The sequence below is a fragment of the Calidris pugnax genome, unplaced genomic scaffold (genome assembly GCF_001431845.1).
Source record: "Calidris pugnax isolate Ruff unplaced genomic scaffold, ASM143184v1 scaffold150, whole genome shotgun sequence".
NCBI lineage: Eukaryota > Metazoa > Chordata > Aves > Charadriiformes > Scolopacidae > Calidris > Calidris pugnax.
Window position 1 is genome coordinate 1930875 of NW_015091300.1, and position 17290 is coordinate 1948164.

Consider the following 17290-nt stretch of genomic DNA (forward strand, 5'->3'; position numbering starts at 1 on the left):
TCAGGAACAGCGTGGGGAGTAGGGCCCGAGAGGTGATCGTCCCCCTGTACTCGGCACTGGTGAGGCCTCACCTCGAGTACTGTGTCCAGTTTTGGGCCCCCTACCATAAAAAAGACATGGAGGTGCTGGAGCGGGTCCAGAGAAGGGCAACAAAGATGGTGAGGGGTCTGGAGAATAAGTCTTATGAGGAGAAGCTGAGGGAACTGGGGTTATTCAGCCTGGAGAAGAGGAGGCTGAGGGGAGACCTTCTCGCTCTCTCCAACTCCCTGAAAGGAGGGTGTAGAGAGGTGGGGGTCGGTCTCTTCTCTCAAGTCACAGGCGACAGGACAAGGGGAAATGGCCTCAAGTTGCACCAGGGGAGGTTCAGGCTGGATATTAGGAAAAATTTTTTCACTGAAAGGGTTCTCAGCCATTGGAATGGGCTGCCCAGGGAGGTGGTTGAGGCCCCATCCCTGGAGGTGTTCAAAAGACGGGTTGATGTAGTGCTGGGAGGTCTGGTTTAGTGATGATGCTCCTTGTTTGTTTTGCGGGTGTCTATTTTTGTCAGTTAGGCTGACGGTTGGACAAGATGATCTTTAAGGTCCTTTCCAACCTAGAAGATTCTGTGATTCTGTGAAATGTGTCTCACGAGATCTTCCATGTCTTCTCACAGCCACCTGCCCAGAGAATTGGAAAAACCAGAGTAAAAGGTTTCCAGAGGAAATCTTCTCTGTCTTTTTTTCCCCACCATCATATGGGATGCACAGTGCCATCCTATGGGCGCTGACCCCCCAGACGGTCTCCCACAGCTGCTAATTGCAGATGTCTCATCAAGGAGTGTAAGAGCAGGGCGAGTACAGGGTGGTCTTTCCCAGAGATACCCAGCAACATCAGGACAGGCTGAGGGAGCTGGGATTGTTCAGCCTGGAGAAGAGAAGGCTCCGGGGATACCTTAGAGCCCCTTCCAGTCCCTCAAGGGGCTCCAGGAGAGATGGGAGGACTCTTGGTCAGGAAGGGGAGCCATAGGAGGAGGAGGAAGGGTTTGACATTGAAAGAGGGGAGATTGAGATGAGATGTGGGGAAGAACTTCTTTGGTGTGAGGGTGGTGAGAGCCTGGCCCAGGTTGCCCAGGGAAGTTGTGGATGCCCCATCCCTGGAAGTGTTCAAGGCCAGGTTGGATGTGGCCTTGATCAACCTGGTCTGGTGGGAGGTGTCCCTGCCCATGGCAGGGCGTTGGAACTTGATGATCTTTGAGGTCCCTTCCAACCCAAACCATTCTATGATTCTATGAATTTCCTGGACCGCAGGTTGCATAAAGACACCTTATTTTTACCCTTAAATTCACACTCTCCAGGAATTGCTCTCAGCCCCACACTTACACAACATCTTGTGGATGCTTATATACACACATATTATATATAAATGTCTATATAAATACATAATACACCTATTAAAAAAAACACCCTTATTTTTTTGCCTTAAGGCTGCATCCTACAGCCAAAAATTTCAAAGGCATCAGGTACTTAGGGATGCAGAGGGGGGATTTTCGGACACGGGCAAGTCAGCTTCAAATCTGGGCTCCCCTATCACCTTGAGGAAACCAATTATTTTTGGAAAGGTTTTGAAAACTTTACCTTGGCAGAAAAGGAACCAGATGCTGAATATATTTTCCAGGACTAACCTGGAATTTCCATAGAAATGCCCTTTCTGACCGTGAGGTTAGAACCACGTGAGGCACATCACGGTGACTGATACATAGAGGACATTTTCAGGGGAGCTGAAGCCAGCAGAAATCCCCCATCCAAGCATTTTTCAATTCCCCAACCAGCAAGGCAGAAATCTCAGCTGGAAATAAAAACAGGACTTTGGATTTTCCAACCAAACCCTTCAAAAATCCAGACAAAATTGCACCAAAAAAAAAACCAAACCAACCAACCAACACAACATCTCTTGGGAAATAATTACCCAGCTTTTTCCTTAGGAGGTTTGAAGATTGATAATTTACAGGCAAGACAAACACCTTATTTTTTTTTTTTTTTTTTTTTAATGTTTGAAGCTACTAGTGAACAAATCAACAGCCAGAAATGGTAATAAACAGAGCTCTTCATTCTCACCAGCAGCGTTTCACTCGTATATCAGTAACAGCAAGAGAAAAGCTTGCCTGGACAGAAGAACAATAGCTCACAGCTCTTCTTTGGTGCCAAAGAAAATTTGTTCCTCGCTGTTAAAAGGAAGCCCAACACGGAGAGAGATAATTATTAGCTCGGCTGCAGGCTGGGAGAGAGCCCAAAAGGCAGGGAAAACAGCTTTGGGCATTAGTTGTACCTAGAAAACAAGCTCCGTGCTGGTGGAGATCAAATAGGTTTAATTCTAAGGGAAAAAATAAAATAATGATAATAATAAAAAAAACCCCAAATGAGAAAAAACACCCCTAAGTTGAAACAAAAGACCAGGCAGATGGAAGATGTCAAGGCTGCGCTGATTTGAGTAGGGAAAGCATCACTCGTGTGTGATTCCTGCATCCTCCTGTGGTACCCACCAGAAACGTCAGCTGAGCCCTTGGAGGAAGAGCCAGGGACCTTCTGCCCCCCCCCCCAAAAAAAGGACCTGGTCCTGGCTCAAAACCCCCAGCGACCCAAGGAGGCTCGATGGAGACATGTGACAGAGGTGGGAGGGAGCCCAGCCAGGGTTTTGCTGCTGAATATTTCAGAGCAGATCAAAGCTATTAAATCCACAATTCCATCTGCCACCTTCAGAGGTTCATCTGAAGGAGCATCTCCTTACGCCACCTTTCTACACAACAAGACCTTGCCTTTGTATAGATCCTCCCAGCATCCTTACAATCCAGGCACATGGCAGGGAGGGGACATGAAGTCCCATCCCAGGAGCTTCCAGCACGACTCTGTGCAAGAAGAACCTGTTTTGGGCACAGCAACGTCAGTAAACACCACTCAGATGGGCACAGCCTCTTGTACCACCCTACAAGGGGCTCCCAGACTTCTCATGGATCCCACACGTGGGACTGAAGCCTGGAGGACCTTCAAGCAGGGCAAGAGCACCAAAAGCACTAGCCTGAAGCCCCTTCTCCAGGTGGGACATCCATCAGCCACAACAACTCCAAATGCCACTTCGGTCTCACAGCTCCTTGAGCAAATGCTGCTCTTACAGAGTTGATGGTCCCACAACAGCTCCTCAACCAGGTGACAACAGTCAAAACCCACGTCTCCATCCTTGCCAATCCTGTCCCATGCTGGTGCTCACACAGAGGAGGGACAGCCACCTCCAGCAATGCCAGCAGCGCTTGATAAATGCATTTCACTGGTGCTCACACCATGGACAACCACCAAACCCGACTCACACCTGGCTTCTGTCATTGCAAACCCAACACAAGTTCTCAGCACGTGCAATTTTGCTTCTTCTCCCACTTCTCCTCTTTCCTGCAACACCATCCTCGTGCTGCAGCACAAAACCACGAAGCACAGCTACCCAAAGCTCCCTCATCCCAGCTACACCCCATACTTCCAAAGTCAGCTTTGGTGCTCCAAATAGCAGGTGGCAATAAGAAGTTCTTCAGGAATAAATTTGACACTCCATAATCCTCCCCCATCCCCTTTATTGCAGAGCAATAAGCTCCTGGTCTCCACACATCGGGATGTTGCCCATCTCCCATGGTTTTGGTGAGGGTGAGCTTTTGGATGCCAAGCAGAGGGACATGTCTCCTTTTCCAGGAGAAAGCTGGCAGCTTGGGCAAGCTCCACGCTGCCAGACGAGGCAGAACAAGAAGAAAAGCAAAAAAAGTTTGTTGAGGAAGAGCGAAACACAACCCCCTACCTGATTGTGTTCGTGAGACGCCGAGCCCTTCCCTCGGGATGGGGAACAGCTGCCGTCGAGCTGCTCGCTACAATCCGCCGTCCACTGTAAAAAGGATAAAAAAAAAAAAAAAGGGATTGTGTAAAATAATAGGCTGGGAGAAAAAAAAAATAAATAAAATGCTGTGTCAGTCCACAGCAGGCAGCAAACACCCTCCGGGCTGTGGGCATCGCTGGACACGTGCTGCCTCCCCCCTTATTGAGGATGATCCCAAAGGATTTGGCTCGGAAACGCTCCACCCGCCGGCTCCGAGCGGAGGGAAGATGAGGGAACAATGGCAGGAAAGCACCTGAAAATGATGCTTTTTCATAAAACCCACCCCCAGTATTTCCCTTGCAGACTCCAGCGGTGTTTGGTGTCCCGGGTGTGTGGTAGGGACCTCCAAAGGCCATCTAGTCCCACCTCCCCGCAGTCAGCAGGGACACCCCCAACTAGACCAGGTTGCCCAGGGCCTCGTCGAGCCTCTCCTTGAATATCTCCAGGGATGGGGCCTCAACCACCTCCCTGGGCAACCTGTTCCAGTGCTCCACCACCCTCACAGTGAAGAACCCTCTCCTCATCTCCAGTCTAAAGCTGTTCCCCTCCAGCTTGAAGCCATTGCCCCTCGTCCTGTCACTACAGGCCTTTCTAAACAGGTTCTCCCCAGCCTTCCTGTAGGCCCCTCCAGGTACTGGAAGGCTGCTATTAGGTCTCCCCGGAGCCTCCTCTTCTCCAGGCTGAACAACCCCAGCTCCCTCAGCCTGTCCTCGGAGCAGAGGTGCTCCATCCCCCTGATCATCCTTGTGGCCCTCCTCTGGACCCTCTCCAGCAGGTCCATGTCCTTCTTCTATTGAGGGCCCCAGACCTGCACCCAATACTCCAGGTGAGGTCTCACCAGAGCAGAGTAAAGTGGCAGAATCCCCTCTCTGGACCTGCTGGCAACACTGCTTTTGATGCAGCCCAGGGTGGGATTGGCCTTCTGGGCTGCAGCTGCCCACTGCCTGCTCATGTCCAGCTTCTCCTCCACCAGCACCCCCAAGTCCCTTTCCTCAGGGCTGCTTTCCAATACCTCACCCCCAGTCTGTACTGATGGTGAGGATTGTTCCGGCCCAGGTGCAGAACCTTGCATTTGCTCTTGTTGAACCTCATGAGGTTCACCTGGGCCCACCTCTCCAGCCTGTCCAGGTCCTTTTGGATGACATCCCATCCCTCTGGTGTATCAACAACACCACACAGCTTGGTATCATCCATGGAAATTTCCTGCTTTTCCCAACTCTGTTTGCTTCAGGGACAGATAGGAGTCCTGAGCTGCCAAAAATCTGTGTTTTTATTTGAAACCGAAGATCTCAAAGCTGCAGGTTTGGCTGTTGCTCTATGTTGCAGCTATGATGGCAGCCCTCCTGTCACACCAGCTTCTCCCCATGGGGAAGGACATGGGCACTGAGGACCTCCCAGTAACAGGGGAGGACAGCAGGGTAGCAGAGGCCAGAGCAGAACAGCTCTGGAATACGACCTGCTGTTTCCCCCAGGGTCTGACAGCAAGGTGTCTCCACCAAAATAATTCAATTTGGGGTCTTTTCCCCACAGTGAAATGAAGGGTTGCATCATAGTGGAGAAAAAATAAAATAAAAATAATCAAGCAAACAAACAAACATAAATGATGCTGCTTAATCCTGAAGTCTTTTGTTGTCCCTTCCTCAAAGTTGAGACTGAACCTTGGTAACCTGTTCCATTTCTGAGGTCTTTCATCCTGGAAGCATCTGGCTGCTCCAGAAATCCCTTGGATGCTATCACCAAGGCTGATGCCCCAACAGAACGTACAAACAGCAACTACCTGAGACCTTCTTGACCTTGACCTCACAAATAAGAGGAAGAGCCACCACTAGACCTGCTCACCATCCCTGCATCACGGGAGAGCCCATGGTAGCTCAACTGGATGGGAAACAGCAGCCTCACCTTTAATGAGCTCTTTAACGAGCTGCCCATCGCTCTCCTTGCCACCTCTGCTGACCTACCTGGAGAAGCTCATGGTGCTACCACCCTAGGGAGCCTTCTGCTAGACCTATGCATATCTCCTTGAACAATTTTGAGTGCAACCACGTGCCTGGAAAGTTCTCTCAAGTTACAGCTCACCCATTATTCTACCCACAGAAGAAAGAAAATTGCATTTTCCCTGTGACTTTCCTCTTTTTTTCTGGTGGGAGCAAGGCTGGAGATAATTCCACGATGGGAATGTCCACACTCTGGGATTCTCTAGACTGGAGATGGATTCATCTCCCCTGCAAGTGGTGTGGAGCATGGAGGAGCATACAATGTGCCTGCCCTTCCTTCCCCCTGCATGAAGAGCAGTTATCTGGGGATGTTCTAGTGGGAGATGTCCCTGCCCAGGGTAGGAAGGTTGGAACTTGATGATCTTTAAGGTCCTTTCCAACTCTAACCACTCGATGATTCTATGATGTGGTACAGAATCACAGAATCTTAGTGGTTGGAAGGGACCTCTGAGATCATCGAGTCCAACCACAAAAACACAAAAAACCCCCCCCAAAAAAACCAACCCAAACAAATACAAAACACACCACACCAAACGCCCACCAAAAACCCCGCACCCACCAACTAAACCCCACACTCAACACCTCACCATAAACCAATAACCTTGGGCACTAGAGCATGCCCTGAAGAGCCATGTCTATACGTTTCTTAAATACCTCCAGGGATGAGGACTCCACCACCTCCCTGGGCAGGCTGTTCCAGGGCCTGACCACTCTCTCAGTAAAGTAGTTCTTTCTAATATCTAATCTAAATCTCCCCTGCCCCAACTTCAGACCATTTCCTCTGGGCTTGTCGTTCGTCCTTTGGGAGAAGAGGCCAACACCTGCCTCTCTACAACCTCCTTTCAGGTAGTTGTAGAGGGCAATGAGGTCTCCCCTCAGCCTCCTCTTCTCCAAACTAAACATGCCCAGTTCCCTCAGCCTCTCCTCACAGGACTTGTTCTCCAGGCCCCTCACCAGCTTGGTGGCTCTTCTGAGCATCTCACACACGTGGGTGAGAGGATTTATCCTCTCTCAGGGAGGGAAAACGTTATTACAGCCACAAGGAAACGAACCGCGGAGAGATTAAGTAACTTGCCCAACACTAAAGAATAAGTTACTGGCAGAACCTTGCAGTTAAAACCAATTTTCTTGGTCTCAGTCCAGTGCCTTCCCTCTAAAGCCATCCTTTTTCCTCCAGCTCTCATTAAGAGGGAACATGTCACCTTCAATCAGGCTGGCTTCCACCAGGGTTACTCCAGCGAGCCGCAGGATGCGTGCATGTTTATTCCTTGCTTTGATAAGAAGTGATCAGGAAGAGAAAATAAGAAGGAAAAAATCCTATTTCTTATACAAATTTCATAGAATCATAGAATGGTTTCAGTTGGAAGGGACCTTAAAGATCATCCAGTTCCAATCCCTGGCCATGGGCAGGGACACCTTCCACCACACCAGGTTGCTCCAAGCCCCCTCCAACCTGGCCCTGGAAACCTCCAGGGATGGGGCAGCCACAGCTTCTCTGGGCAACCTGGGCCAGGCTCTCACCACCCTCACACCAAAGAAGTTCTTCTCCAGATCTCTTCAAGCTCCAACAGGGTAGGTTTGATTGAACATTAGGAAGGAATATTTCACTGAAAGAGTGGTCGGGCATTGGAACAGGCTGCCCAGGGAGGTGGTGGAGTCACCATCCCTGGCTGTGTTTAAGGGACGTTTAGATGGGGTACTGAGGGACATGGTGTAGGGGAGGACTTTGTAGAGTAGGGTAGATGGTTGGACTCGATGATCCCAAGGGTGTCTTCCAACCTCAATGATTCTATGATTCTTCTCAATCTCCCCTCTTTCAGTTTAAAATGAAGGTAGAGGTGCAAAACCAAATATCTTTAGGAGACAACAGATAATTCCTTCCTACTGCACCCCTTAAGACATGGCACCATAAAAGCAGGCGACCCATGAAAAAGCCCATCCTCACTTCTTGTCCCATATTTAGCCCTAAAACCACGAAACACTGCATTTTGCTGGAGTTTCAGAGAGAAATCCTAATTCAACTTATACACCAATAGTCTGGGATACAACCCCATTTACTTGCTTAATTTGAGATGCCACTAAAAGGGCTCTAATTAAAAAGGTTCAACGTTCAGGTCTTCCGTTATTAATCCTTTTTCTTTTAAAATAAAATCTGACCATCTTTAAAGATGGTGTTCCCAGAACTCATGTTAAAAACCCAGCAGCTCCTTTTTTTTTTCCCCAGAGTAGGCCAGGGAGGAGGAAAATTAAAATCCTTATTTGTAAACTTGACACGTTAAATAAAGCAGCACTTGCTGGTTTCACCTGAAGCCCCTCCGAAGCGTCACTTCAAATACAGCCATTTTCCAGCCTTAGGTTATAAAAAAAAATGCACTATAAAGTACTTTAAATCACTTGATTTTTAAATTTAGTTTCTCCCACTTCTAACAGCTTTAATCCTCAAATTGTAAAACACCTCTTCAGTAAAATCTGCTCTTAAAAAGATTCCTTTGATTGATAATTTCTTTACACTGAGCTACTATATGAAGGGTGCAAAGCTCTGGATTGGATCCTCAGCTCCAGCAAAGGTCTGGGTTGGAAGGGACCTTAAAGACCATCCCATTCCAACACCTCCCACCAGACCAGGTTGCTCAAAGCCCCCTCCAACCTGGCCTTGAACCCCTCCAGGGATGGGGCAGCCACAGCTTCTCTGGGCAACCTGGGCCAGGCTCTCACCACCCTCACACCAAAGAAGTTCTTCCTTATGTCCAGTCTAAATCTGCTCTTTTTCAGCCTAAAACCATTGTCCCTTGACCTGTCACTCCAGACCTTGGTAAAAAGCCTGCCCACATCTTTCTTCTAAGCCCGCTTTGTATCCTGAAAGGCTGCAATGAGGTCTCCCTGGAGCCTTCTCTTCTCCAGGCTGAACAACCTCAACTCTCTCAGCCTTCATAGCAGAGCTCCTCCAGCCCTCTGACCATTTCCGTGGCCTCCTCTGGACCTTCTCCAACAGATCCATGTCTTTCTTGAACGAAGTTGGACATAGTATTCCAGGTGGGGTCTCTGGGAGTGGAGAAGGACCACCTTCCTTCCAGTCTGCAATGCTACTGGGGATTGCCCCGACCCAGGTGTAGGATCTCCTCACATGGGAGAGCAAACTCCTTTCTGCTGGACACTGGCTTTTGCACGCTGAGGTGCATGGGGTAGGGGATGGGAGAAGAAAGCACCTCTGGAACCAGCAGGAGAGCACCTTGCCCTCACCAGCCCAACCACTCCTCCCAATTCAAAGGCAAAACAATGCCCTAGGGAAGCCGGGCCTCCTTTGTAAGCAATTAATAAACTTGAACGTGAAATGAGAGCCAAAACGACCTGCAACAAAACTCTTTGTGGTGGAGGAGGTCACGGGTCCTGAACAAACCTGCCTGGACTCTGCCCTTCTCCTCATCATCGTACCTCCAGCTGGGCTTTGCCACACGATCTCGTTAGCCATTAAGCTAATGGCTTTAAGCTGGAGGGGAACAGCTTTAGACTGGAGATGAGGAGAGGGTTCTTCACTGTGAGGGTGGTGGAGCACTGGAACAGGTTGCCCAGGGAGGTGGTTGAGGCCCCATCCCTGGAGATATTCAAGGAGAGGCTCGACGAGGCCCTGGGCAACCTGGTCTAGTTGGGGGTGTCCCTGCTGACTGCGGGGGGGTCGGACTAGATGACCTTTGGAGGTCCCTTCTGGTCTGGACAACTCTAATGTTAAGGGTTAATGAGAAGTGTTTTGGGGATCTCTGCTCAGGATCAGTCTTGTGTATAGAGATGAAGACCCAAATCAGACCAGCAGACCCCTCCAGCAGCTCAAACACATCTCAGCTCTCCAACAACTACCATATCCTTACTCTTAGGACCCTTCAGTCTTATTCTTATTTTGTCCTCATAATCAGTACGTAAGCAGTCCCAAACCTAAATATTTTAGCCCTGTGGGTTAAGGAAAGCACCTCTGTCACAAATGGAAGATCATGGCAGCTTTACAAGCCTAAGGTCATCACGCCCTGCACCTTATTCCTTCACCAGTTCATGCCTTCAGCACGTATCTGCCACACCGTGGCACCAGAATACAAATTATTTCCCTCCAAAACCAACAACAACAGTTTGGGAGGTTTCATTTCTCCTCGCGTTGGACCTAAATTTGCCATTTTTGGAACAAACCTAACTAAGAGCATGTCATTCCTAACGACAACACCAAACCACATCCTCTGAAATACAGCCATCTCCTTCCCTGACATAACAACCATGAAACAAGCAACCAAGTTATTACACATATTAAAATGCCCACAAGAACCTCACTTTTGGGGCTTTTGATCGACCTTCTGGTCTTGGTTGTTGCATGGACACTGAGCATCCCCTCAACTGCAGCCCCAGCAGCTCTTCCCTGTCCCTCCAGGATTTTTCCACCCTTCCAAAGCAGTGTGCTGTTGGGGATGGAGAGCGACACGCTTAATTAATAAATAAGATGTCCTTAATTTATAGAATCATAGAATTGCCCAGGCCGGAAGGGACCTCCAAGGTTCATCTAGTCCGACCTGCAGTCAGCAGGGACACCCCCAACTAGACCAGGTTGCCCAGGGCCTCATCAAGCCTCTCCTTGAATATCTCCAGGGAAGGGGCCTCAACCACCTCCCTGGGCAACCTGTTCCAGTGCTCCACCACCCTCACAGTGAAGAACCCTCTCCTCATCTCCAGTCTAAAGCTGTTCCCCTCCAGCTTGAAGCCATTGCCCCTCGTCCTGTCACTGCAGGCCTTTCTAAACAGGTTCTCCCCAGCCTTCCTGTAGGCTCCCTTCAGGTACTGGAAGGCTGCTATTAGGTCTCCCCGGAGCCTCCTCTTCTCCAGGCTGAACAACCCCAGCTCCCTCAGCCTGTCCTTGTAGCAGAGGTGCTCCATCCCCCTGATCATCCTTGTGGCCCTCCTCTGGACCCTCTCCAGCAGGTCCATGTCCTTCTTGTATTGAGGGCTCCAGACCTGCACACAATACTCCAGGTGAGGTCTCACCAGAGCAGACTAAAGTGGCAGAATCCCCTCTCTGGACCTGCTGGCAACACAGCTTTTGATGCAGCCCAGGGTGGGATTGGCCTTCTGGGCTGCAGCTGCCCACTGCCTGCTCATGTCCAGCTTCTCCTCCACCAGCACCCCCAAGTCCCTTTCCTCAGGGCTGCTTTCCAATCCCTCACCCCCCAGTTTGTATTGGTGGTGAGGATTGTTCCGGCCCAGGTGCAGAACCTTGCATTTGCTCTTGTTGAACCTCATGAGGTTCACCTGGGTCCACCTCTCCAGCCTGTCCAGGTCCTTTATAAATGGGAACCTTGGAAAAGTGAGAAAACTTCAGGGCACACACCTTGAGACCATGGAAAAACAAAACCCAGTTGGCTGGAGACCTCTACCAACTGGATGGAGACCTGAGATCTGGCTTGAACAAGCAAAATGCCCCAAATCCAGTCTTTTATTATGTCCTGCTTTACACCCCAACGCTCATAAAGGTGTTTCAACTGGAGGTACATCCCCAACCCAGGTGACGAGCCACCAGCATCCCACTCCACACCGTGCCCATGGCCCACCTGGGAGATGTGGGACTGAGTCTTCTCGCTCTCGCCGTCCCCCTCCGTTTTATCCGTCAGGAGCCCCTGGACCTGATACTCCAGGACGTAGCTGTCGATGAAACGCTCCAGCTCCTCGATCTCCTGAGAGCGGCTGCTGCCCGCCTCCGAGGAGGCCGATGCCACCGACGAGTTCTCCATCCCTTCAGGAGAGACGCCGAGAACTGAGGGGGCCTAAGAAAAAAAAAGGCAAAAAATGATTTACCAGTAATTATTAAAAAAAAATTTAAAAGTAGCCAAAACCTATCAGCTACTGTAGGCAGGATATTTTTTGCTGTACATCCAATAATATCTATAATAATCTTAGGTGGTCACGTTTGGAGTTTCCATGAGTGCACAAACTAAATGTTGGAGTTGATGATCTTAAAGGTGCCTTCCAACCTAGATGATTCTATCATTTTATGAAAAAAAAATCCAGTTTCTCTGATATTCCTACATCTAAAGACAACTACAGACATTTTGCTGATCCTCCTTCTTAAAATCCAAACTACCAAAGAACCCAAACTACTGGAGAAACTACAAACCACTGCAGAAACAACCCAGAACCCAAACTACTGCCCAGAGAAGCCCCCCTGGAGGGGACAGGGCATCCACAACATCCTTCTCCCAAACACAGTCCTACTCTGCCAGACCACCAAGAGCTGTGGATCCATGGTTTTGCTGGTGGGACACGTCAACATCTGACATCCAGACCATCAGAAGATGTGCATCTGATGAAACCTCAAATACAACATCACCAGTAGCTCTCACGAAGTTCAGGTGGATGTTCCTGTATCTTTGCGTGCACCTACCAAGCACATCCATCCCAGATAACACTCCTTTGAAAGTTGGCCATCATTGTCCTCCAACAACATGATGTGTTCCTACAACATCCCCTTCATGTCACTGAAATGCCACCTTCTCTGACCAAGAACAGCGCAGCTCCACCAACCACACCACCACCACCACAGACAGAAATGAAAGGTAAACGAAAGGAACCCTCCAGAGGCAAGCAAAAGGCATGGAGAGGTCCTCCTGTGGTCTCCTAAGACGGAAATAGCACCAGAAGACCTTGACCCTCACCATAGATGCTTCTTCAAACAAGACTTACATTTAGAAGACTCCCAAAGCCCAGGCTGGAGCAGGAAGCCACAGTTTGTACATCTAACAGTGGCCACACATCATATGGTCAACACAAGAGCTTCCATGAGGGCAACACATCTGGTCACGCCAGCAAGGACAGGTACAGTTTGCTCTGAGGAGGCAACTGCTACCACCCAAGCCACCCTCTCACGTGGTCTTCTCCCCTGCCCAGGCCTGGGGTGCCTGGGGACACAGAGCGGGCAGTGGGGACCGTTCCAGCTGCAAACACCTGCAGATGATGCTCTTCAAGCCCCACACTTCAGTACGCACTGCTGGATTACCTGCGAGGTCTCAAAGGTACCTCAAGGTACTGAGGAGATGCTTGGTTTTGCAAACATGGGCCGAACCCACAGCAGCAAAGAGGACAAGAAGAGCCATCAAAACTAAAGATTTTCCATGTGACATTACAGCTCTGGGACTCATTGCTGTGGGAGATGGGATCACTCTTGAGGGAGCTGACAACCCTTCTTAGGCCATCAGTCAAGTGCTGGCTCCGAGTTCACCTCAAGCGCCACATCCTCCCATCCAGAGAAGCTGGGATGAGTGAGGGAGAGGGGGCTCAGCATCCCTGTTGTTCCCCACCCAACCACTGTGGAGGGAGTTTGGACCAACCCCTCTCCTCCTGCCTGTTCCTCCGTGGCTGAATGTCACTCACACCTTAAAGAGAAGAAGCCATCAATTCCTCTACCTGGGCTGGACACGTTTGCACACGAATTGGACTGGATGATCTCCAGATGTCCTTTCCAACCTCTACAAATCTGTGATTCTCTACTTCAGCTCTGCGTCAGGGTCAGCAAGTTTGCGGACGACACCAAGCTGTGTGGTGTTGTCGACACACCAGAGGGACGGGATGTCATCCAAAAGGACCTGGACAGGCTGGAGAGGTGGGCCCAGGTGAACCTCATGAGGTTCAACAAGAGCAAATGCAAGGTTCTGCACCTGGGCCGGAACAATCCTCACCACCAATACAAACTAGGGGGTGAGGTAATAGAAAGCAGCCCTGAGGAAAGGGACTTGGGCGTGCTGGTGGAGGAGAAGCTGGACATGAGCAGGCAGTGGGCACTTGCAGTCCAGAAGGCCAATCCCATCCTGGGCTGCATCAAAAGATGCGTTGCCAGCAGGTCCAGAGAGGTGATTCTGCCACTTTGCTCTACTCTGCTCTGGTGAGACCTCACCTGGAGTATTGTGTGCAGGTCTGGAGCCCTCAATAGAAGAAGGACATGGACCTGATGGAGAGGGTCCAGAGGAGGGCCACAAGGATGATCAGGGGGATGGAGCACCTCTGCTACGAGGACAGGCTGAGGGAGCTGGGGTTGTTCAGCCTGGAGAAGAGGAGGCTCCGGGGAGACCTAATAGCAGCCTTCCAGTACCTGAAGGGAGCCTACAGGAAGGCTGGGGAGAACCTGTTTAGAAAGGCCTGCAGTGACAGGACGAGGGGCAATGGCTTCAAGCTGGAGGGGAACAGCTTTAGACTGGAGATGAGGAGAGGGTTCTTCACTGTGAGGGTGGTGGAGCACTGGAACAGGTTGCCCAGGGAGGTGGTTGAGGCCCCTTCCCTGGAGATATTCAAGGAGAGGCTCGATGAGGCCCTGGGCAACCTGGTCTAGTTGGGGGTGTCCCTGCTGACTGCGGGGGGATCGGACTAGATGACCCTTGGAGGTTCCTTCCGGCCTGGGCAATTCTATGATTCTATGAGGTAAGACTCATACTCCTCCTTCCCTGAGGTCAGGAGGGAAAAGACAGAGGAGATCCTACCACATTACAGGACGTCAAGACTTCATCCCCCTCCTTCACCGAAAACTGGTATTCACAGGCTGTTTTGAGAGAAGTATAAAATTACCAAGTAAATTTGGAGTGAGTCACATGCCTTCCGGAAGGGAAGGAGAAAAAAAAACATCAACAAAAAACCCCCAAAAAACCCCAACCACCATAATCTGTTCCCAGCTCCTGAACTATTTCTCATCTGTCACTTCTGAACAATTGTGGCTTCATTTGGAAACTGCTGAGAACGAGCAGTTCTGGCTTAAGGATTTCATCTGCTCAAGGAATTATTCCCAAATGTGCCCAGACTGTCAAGAAGGCTCATTATGGAGATCAATATCAGGCATTAACTCCCGAACAAAAAATCATGCGGCGTATTAAAAAGGAGAAGGGAAAAAAAAAAAATATAAGAGGAAAGAAAAAATAAAAAGAGGAGCCCCAGAGAGCATGGAGAAGGGCATGCCTCTCCCCTTTTAGCTAATTAGTGCCAATTACCATATGGAAAGTACCAGTTAATAAATAGAAATTGCTAAAAAAAAGAGCTGGGAGAATAGGGGGCTGCAACAAGTCCTGGAGGGCACGATGGCATGAGGTAAGGGACAGCTGATACAGGTGGCATCACTTGGGATGGAGCACGTAGGGCATCCTCCAACCCCTGGGGCCACAAAACACAAACCCAATGGGGGTTTTTTTGCCTATTTTATTATTATTATGGGTTTTTTTAAGGTGGCACTGGAGGAAATCAAAGCCAGGACACTGCCCTGGGGATGCTGCCCCTTGAAGACCCATCATAAACCAGAGACAATGGACTGAAAGGGCTTTGGCAAAAGTCACCAGGTCCAGGAAAGGAGCACAAACCACGTATTCGAGATATTTCTGGATCTCTAGTAGGACACTTTGAACCTAAGTCCATCTTGTAGCACCTTCACCTCTCTCTAAAGGAAACCAGAACTTAGCAGGAAGAAACACCCCTACGTTTAATGGCGATGAGTTACCACCTGAGATAGGATCATCTAGAGCAGATGTCCAGGCATGGACAGCAAGTTGGTCGGCATCCAAGCCTTATAATAAGATGAAAGACTAAGAAGTCATGGTCTATAATCTTCTTTAGATGCTTAGTCTGCACAGCGTTGGTGTCAATCACGTAATGACACAGAGACCAACCAATGACGTAGACATCTTAACGTGCGTGTGTTGAGGCCACTGCTGATGTGTCTCCATCACCCAACACGGGGCATCAATAAAGAGGCTCAAGAAGCAGAAGAACTTCTTGACTTTGTGGCCTCTCCTGGCACTCTGCCCGCTAGAAACCAGCTCTGGATTTTCTATATTTGTCCTCTGAAGTCCTCTTCTAACCACGCTCCTGCATTCATGGTTAGGACCACATGTCCCTGATCACTACAGTAGTGGGGTAAAACCCAACCTTGATGCTGACCCTTCAAACAAGTGCTTGGACTAAAGACCTTCTGAGGTCTTCTCCAACCTGAAAGATTTTATGACTCCATAAGATGATGCTCTAGCACTTCATCGGTTAAGAAAGCCTCCTCTGCTCTCTCAACCTACTTTCCATACTTCATTCTGGGCAGTCTCACCCATTTTAGATGAGTCTTTCCCAGTTATGATGCAACTGCCTTTCCCCAGCCTGCCCAGATGGGGGTTGTTTTGGTCACCATCTTCCAGAAGCTTTTTCAGCTGCCACCTTGATTTCCGAGCTCTACCTAATTCTACCAAGTGTGAGATGCACATGTATAAAATGAACTTGACAAAACAAAAGCAAGACAATCAGAGGTTTAGAGGCCCATTTTCTGGGTCCTGCAAACCAGTTCCTGGTTCAAGCAGCCTGGCCCTTCAGGAAGAACAGACTTTGGACCATAGATGGTGGTCACACCATGGGAATGGAAGCAACCCTCTAGATTCAGACCAATTCAAGCTCACCCACGAAGGTTTATTCTCCATACTAATGCTAAATCTTCTCTCCCTTTCCAAAATTAACCCTCTCCACCAGGAAGGTGGGATGGGCTGGATGGTCTCCTGCTCTTCTTGGTGCCACATGGCATGAAACCTCTGTGCCTGGAGCTGGTTTCCCACCTCACCTCGCCCTCAAAACATGTATAAACAAGGGGTTTTCAAATAAAAAAACCAACATACATTTGAGCATCAAAGTGGTTGATACCTTCCTAAACTAAGTAAATGCATGTTCTTGAGAGCTCTTCAGGGAGTGGTGATCCCTTGGATCTCTGTTGGCATAGAGCCTACCACCAAGGTTTCCTAGACCCCAGATAATTAATGATGATTAATAGAGATCAACCTCAAATCTATGTTTTTTTTTCCTGTCCCTCACTCCTCTCCCTACTTTGTCAAAGCACAAAGTCTGTAAGTTTGGGGGATCTGAAAATTATCTTCCAAACCTTTCTACAAAGCCATGCTGTGCTCATTACTATGACCATAAAACATGGATCCACCAACAGAAAAAGTCAAGAGGTGTGCAAACTGCTTATTAGAACTTGGTAATTATCAGCATTACTGTAATGTATTATTATTAATAGCTGTTATTTTAAAGAGTGATCTAAATCACAGAATCACAGAATGATATGGGGTTGGAAGGGACCTCTGGAGAACATCTAGTCCAACTTCCCTGCCAAAGCAGGTCCACCCAGAGCAGGTTGGACAAGAACGTGTCCAGGTGGGGTTTGAATGTCTCCACCACCTCTCCGGGCAGCCTCTGCCAGGGCTCTGCCACCCTCACAGGAAAGAAGTCCCTCCTCATGTTGAGATGGAACTTCTTATATTCAAATTTGTGCCCATTTCCTCTTGTCCTGTCCCTGGGCACCACTGAAGAAAGACTGGTCCCATCATCCTGACACCCACCCTTCAAGTATTTATAGATGTTGGTCAGATCCTCCCTCAGTC

General features: G+C 49.3%; 1 protein-coding gene across 3 annotated transcripts in view; it reads right to left on the minus strand.

The window, feature by feature from the left end:
• CTIF (CBP80/20-dependent translation initiation factor) overlaps window positions 1-17290 on the minus strand; it is a 153554-nt gene that overhangs the window by 134300 nt on the left and 1964 nt on the right. For all 3 annotated transcript variants that reach the window (XM_014960811.1, XM_014960810.1, XM_014960812.1), the window contains exons 2-3: window positions 11459-11671; window positions 3811-3894 (exon numbers count right to left, since the gene is read on the minus strand). In XM_014960811.1, coding sequence (XP_014816297.1) covers window positions 3811-3894; window positions 11459-11638 — 264 coding nt within the window. In that variant the 5' untranslated portion in view covers window positions 11639-11671. The remainder of the gene's footprint in view (window positions 1-3810; window positions 3895-11458; window positions 11672-17290) is intronic.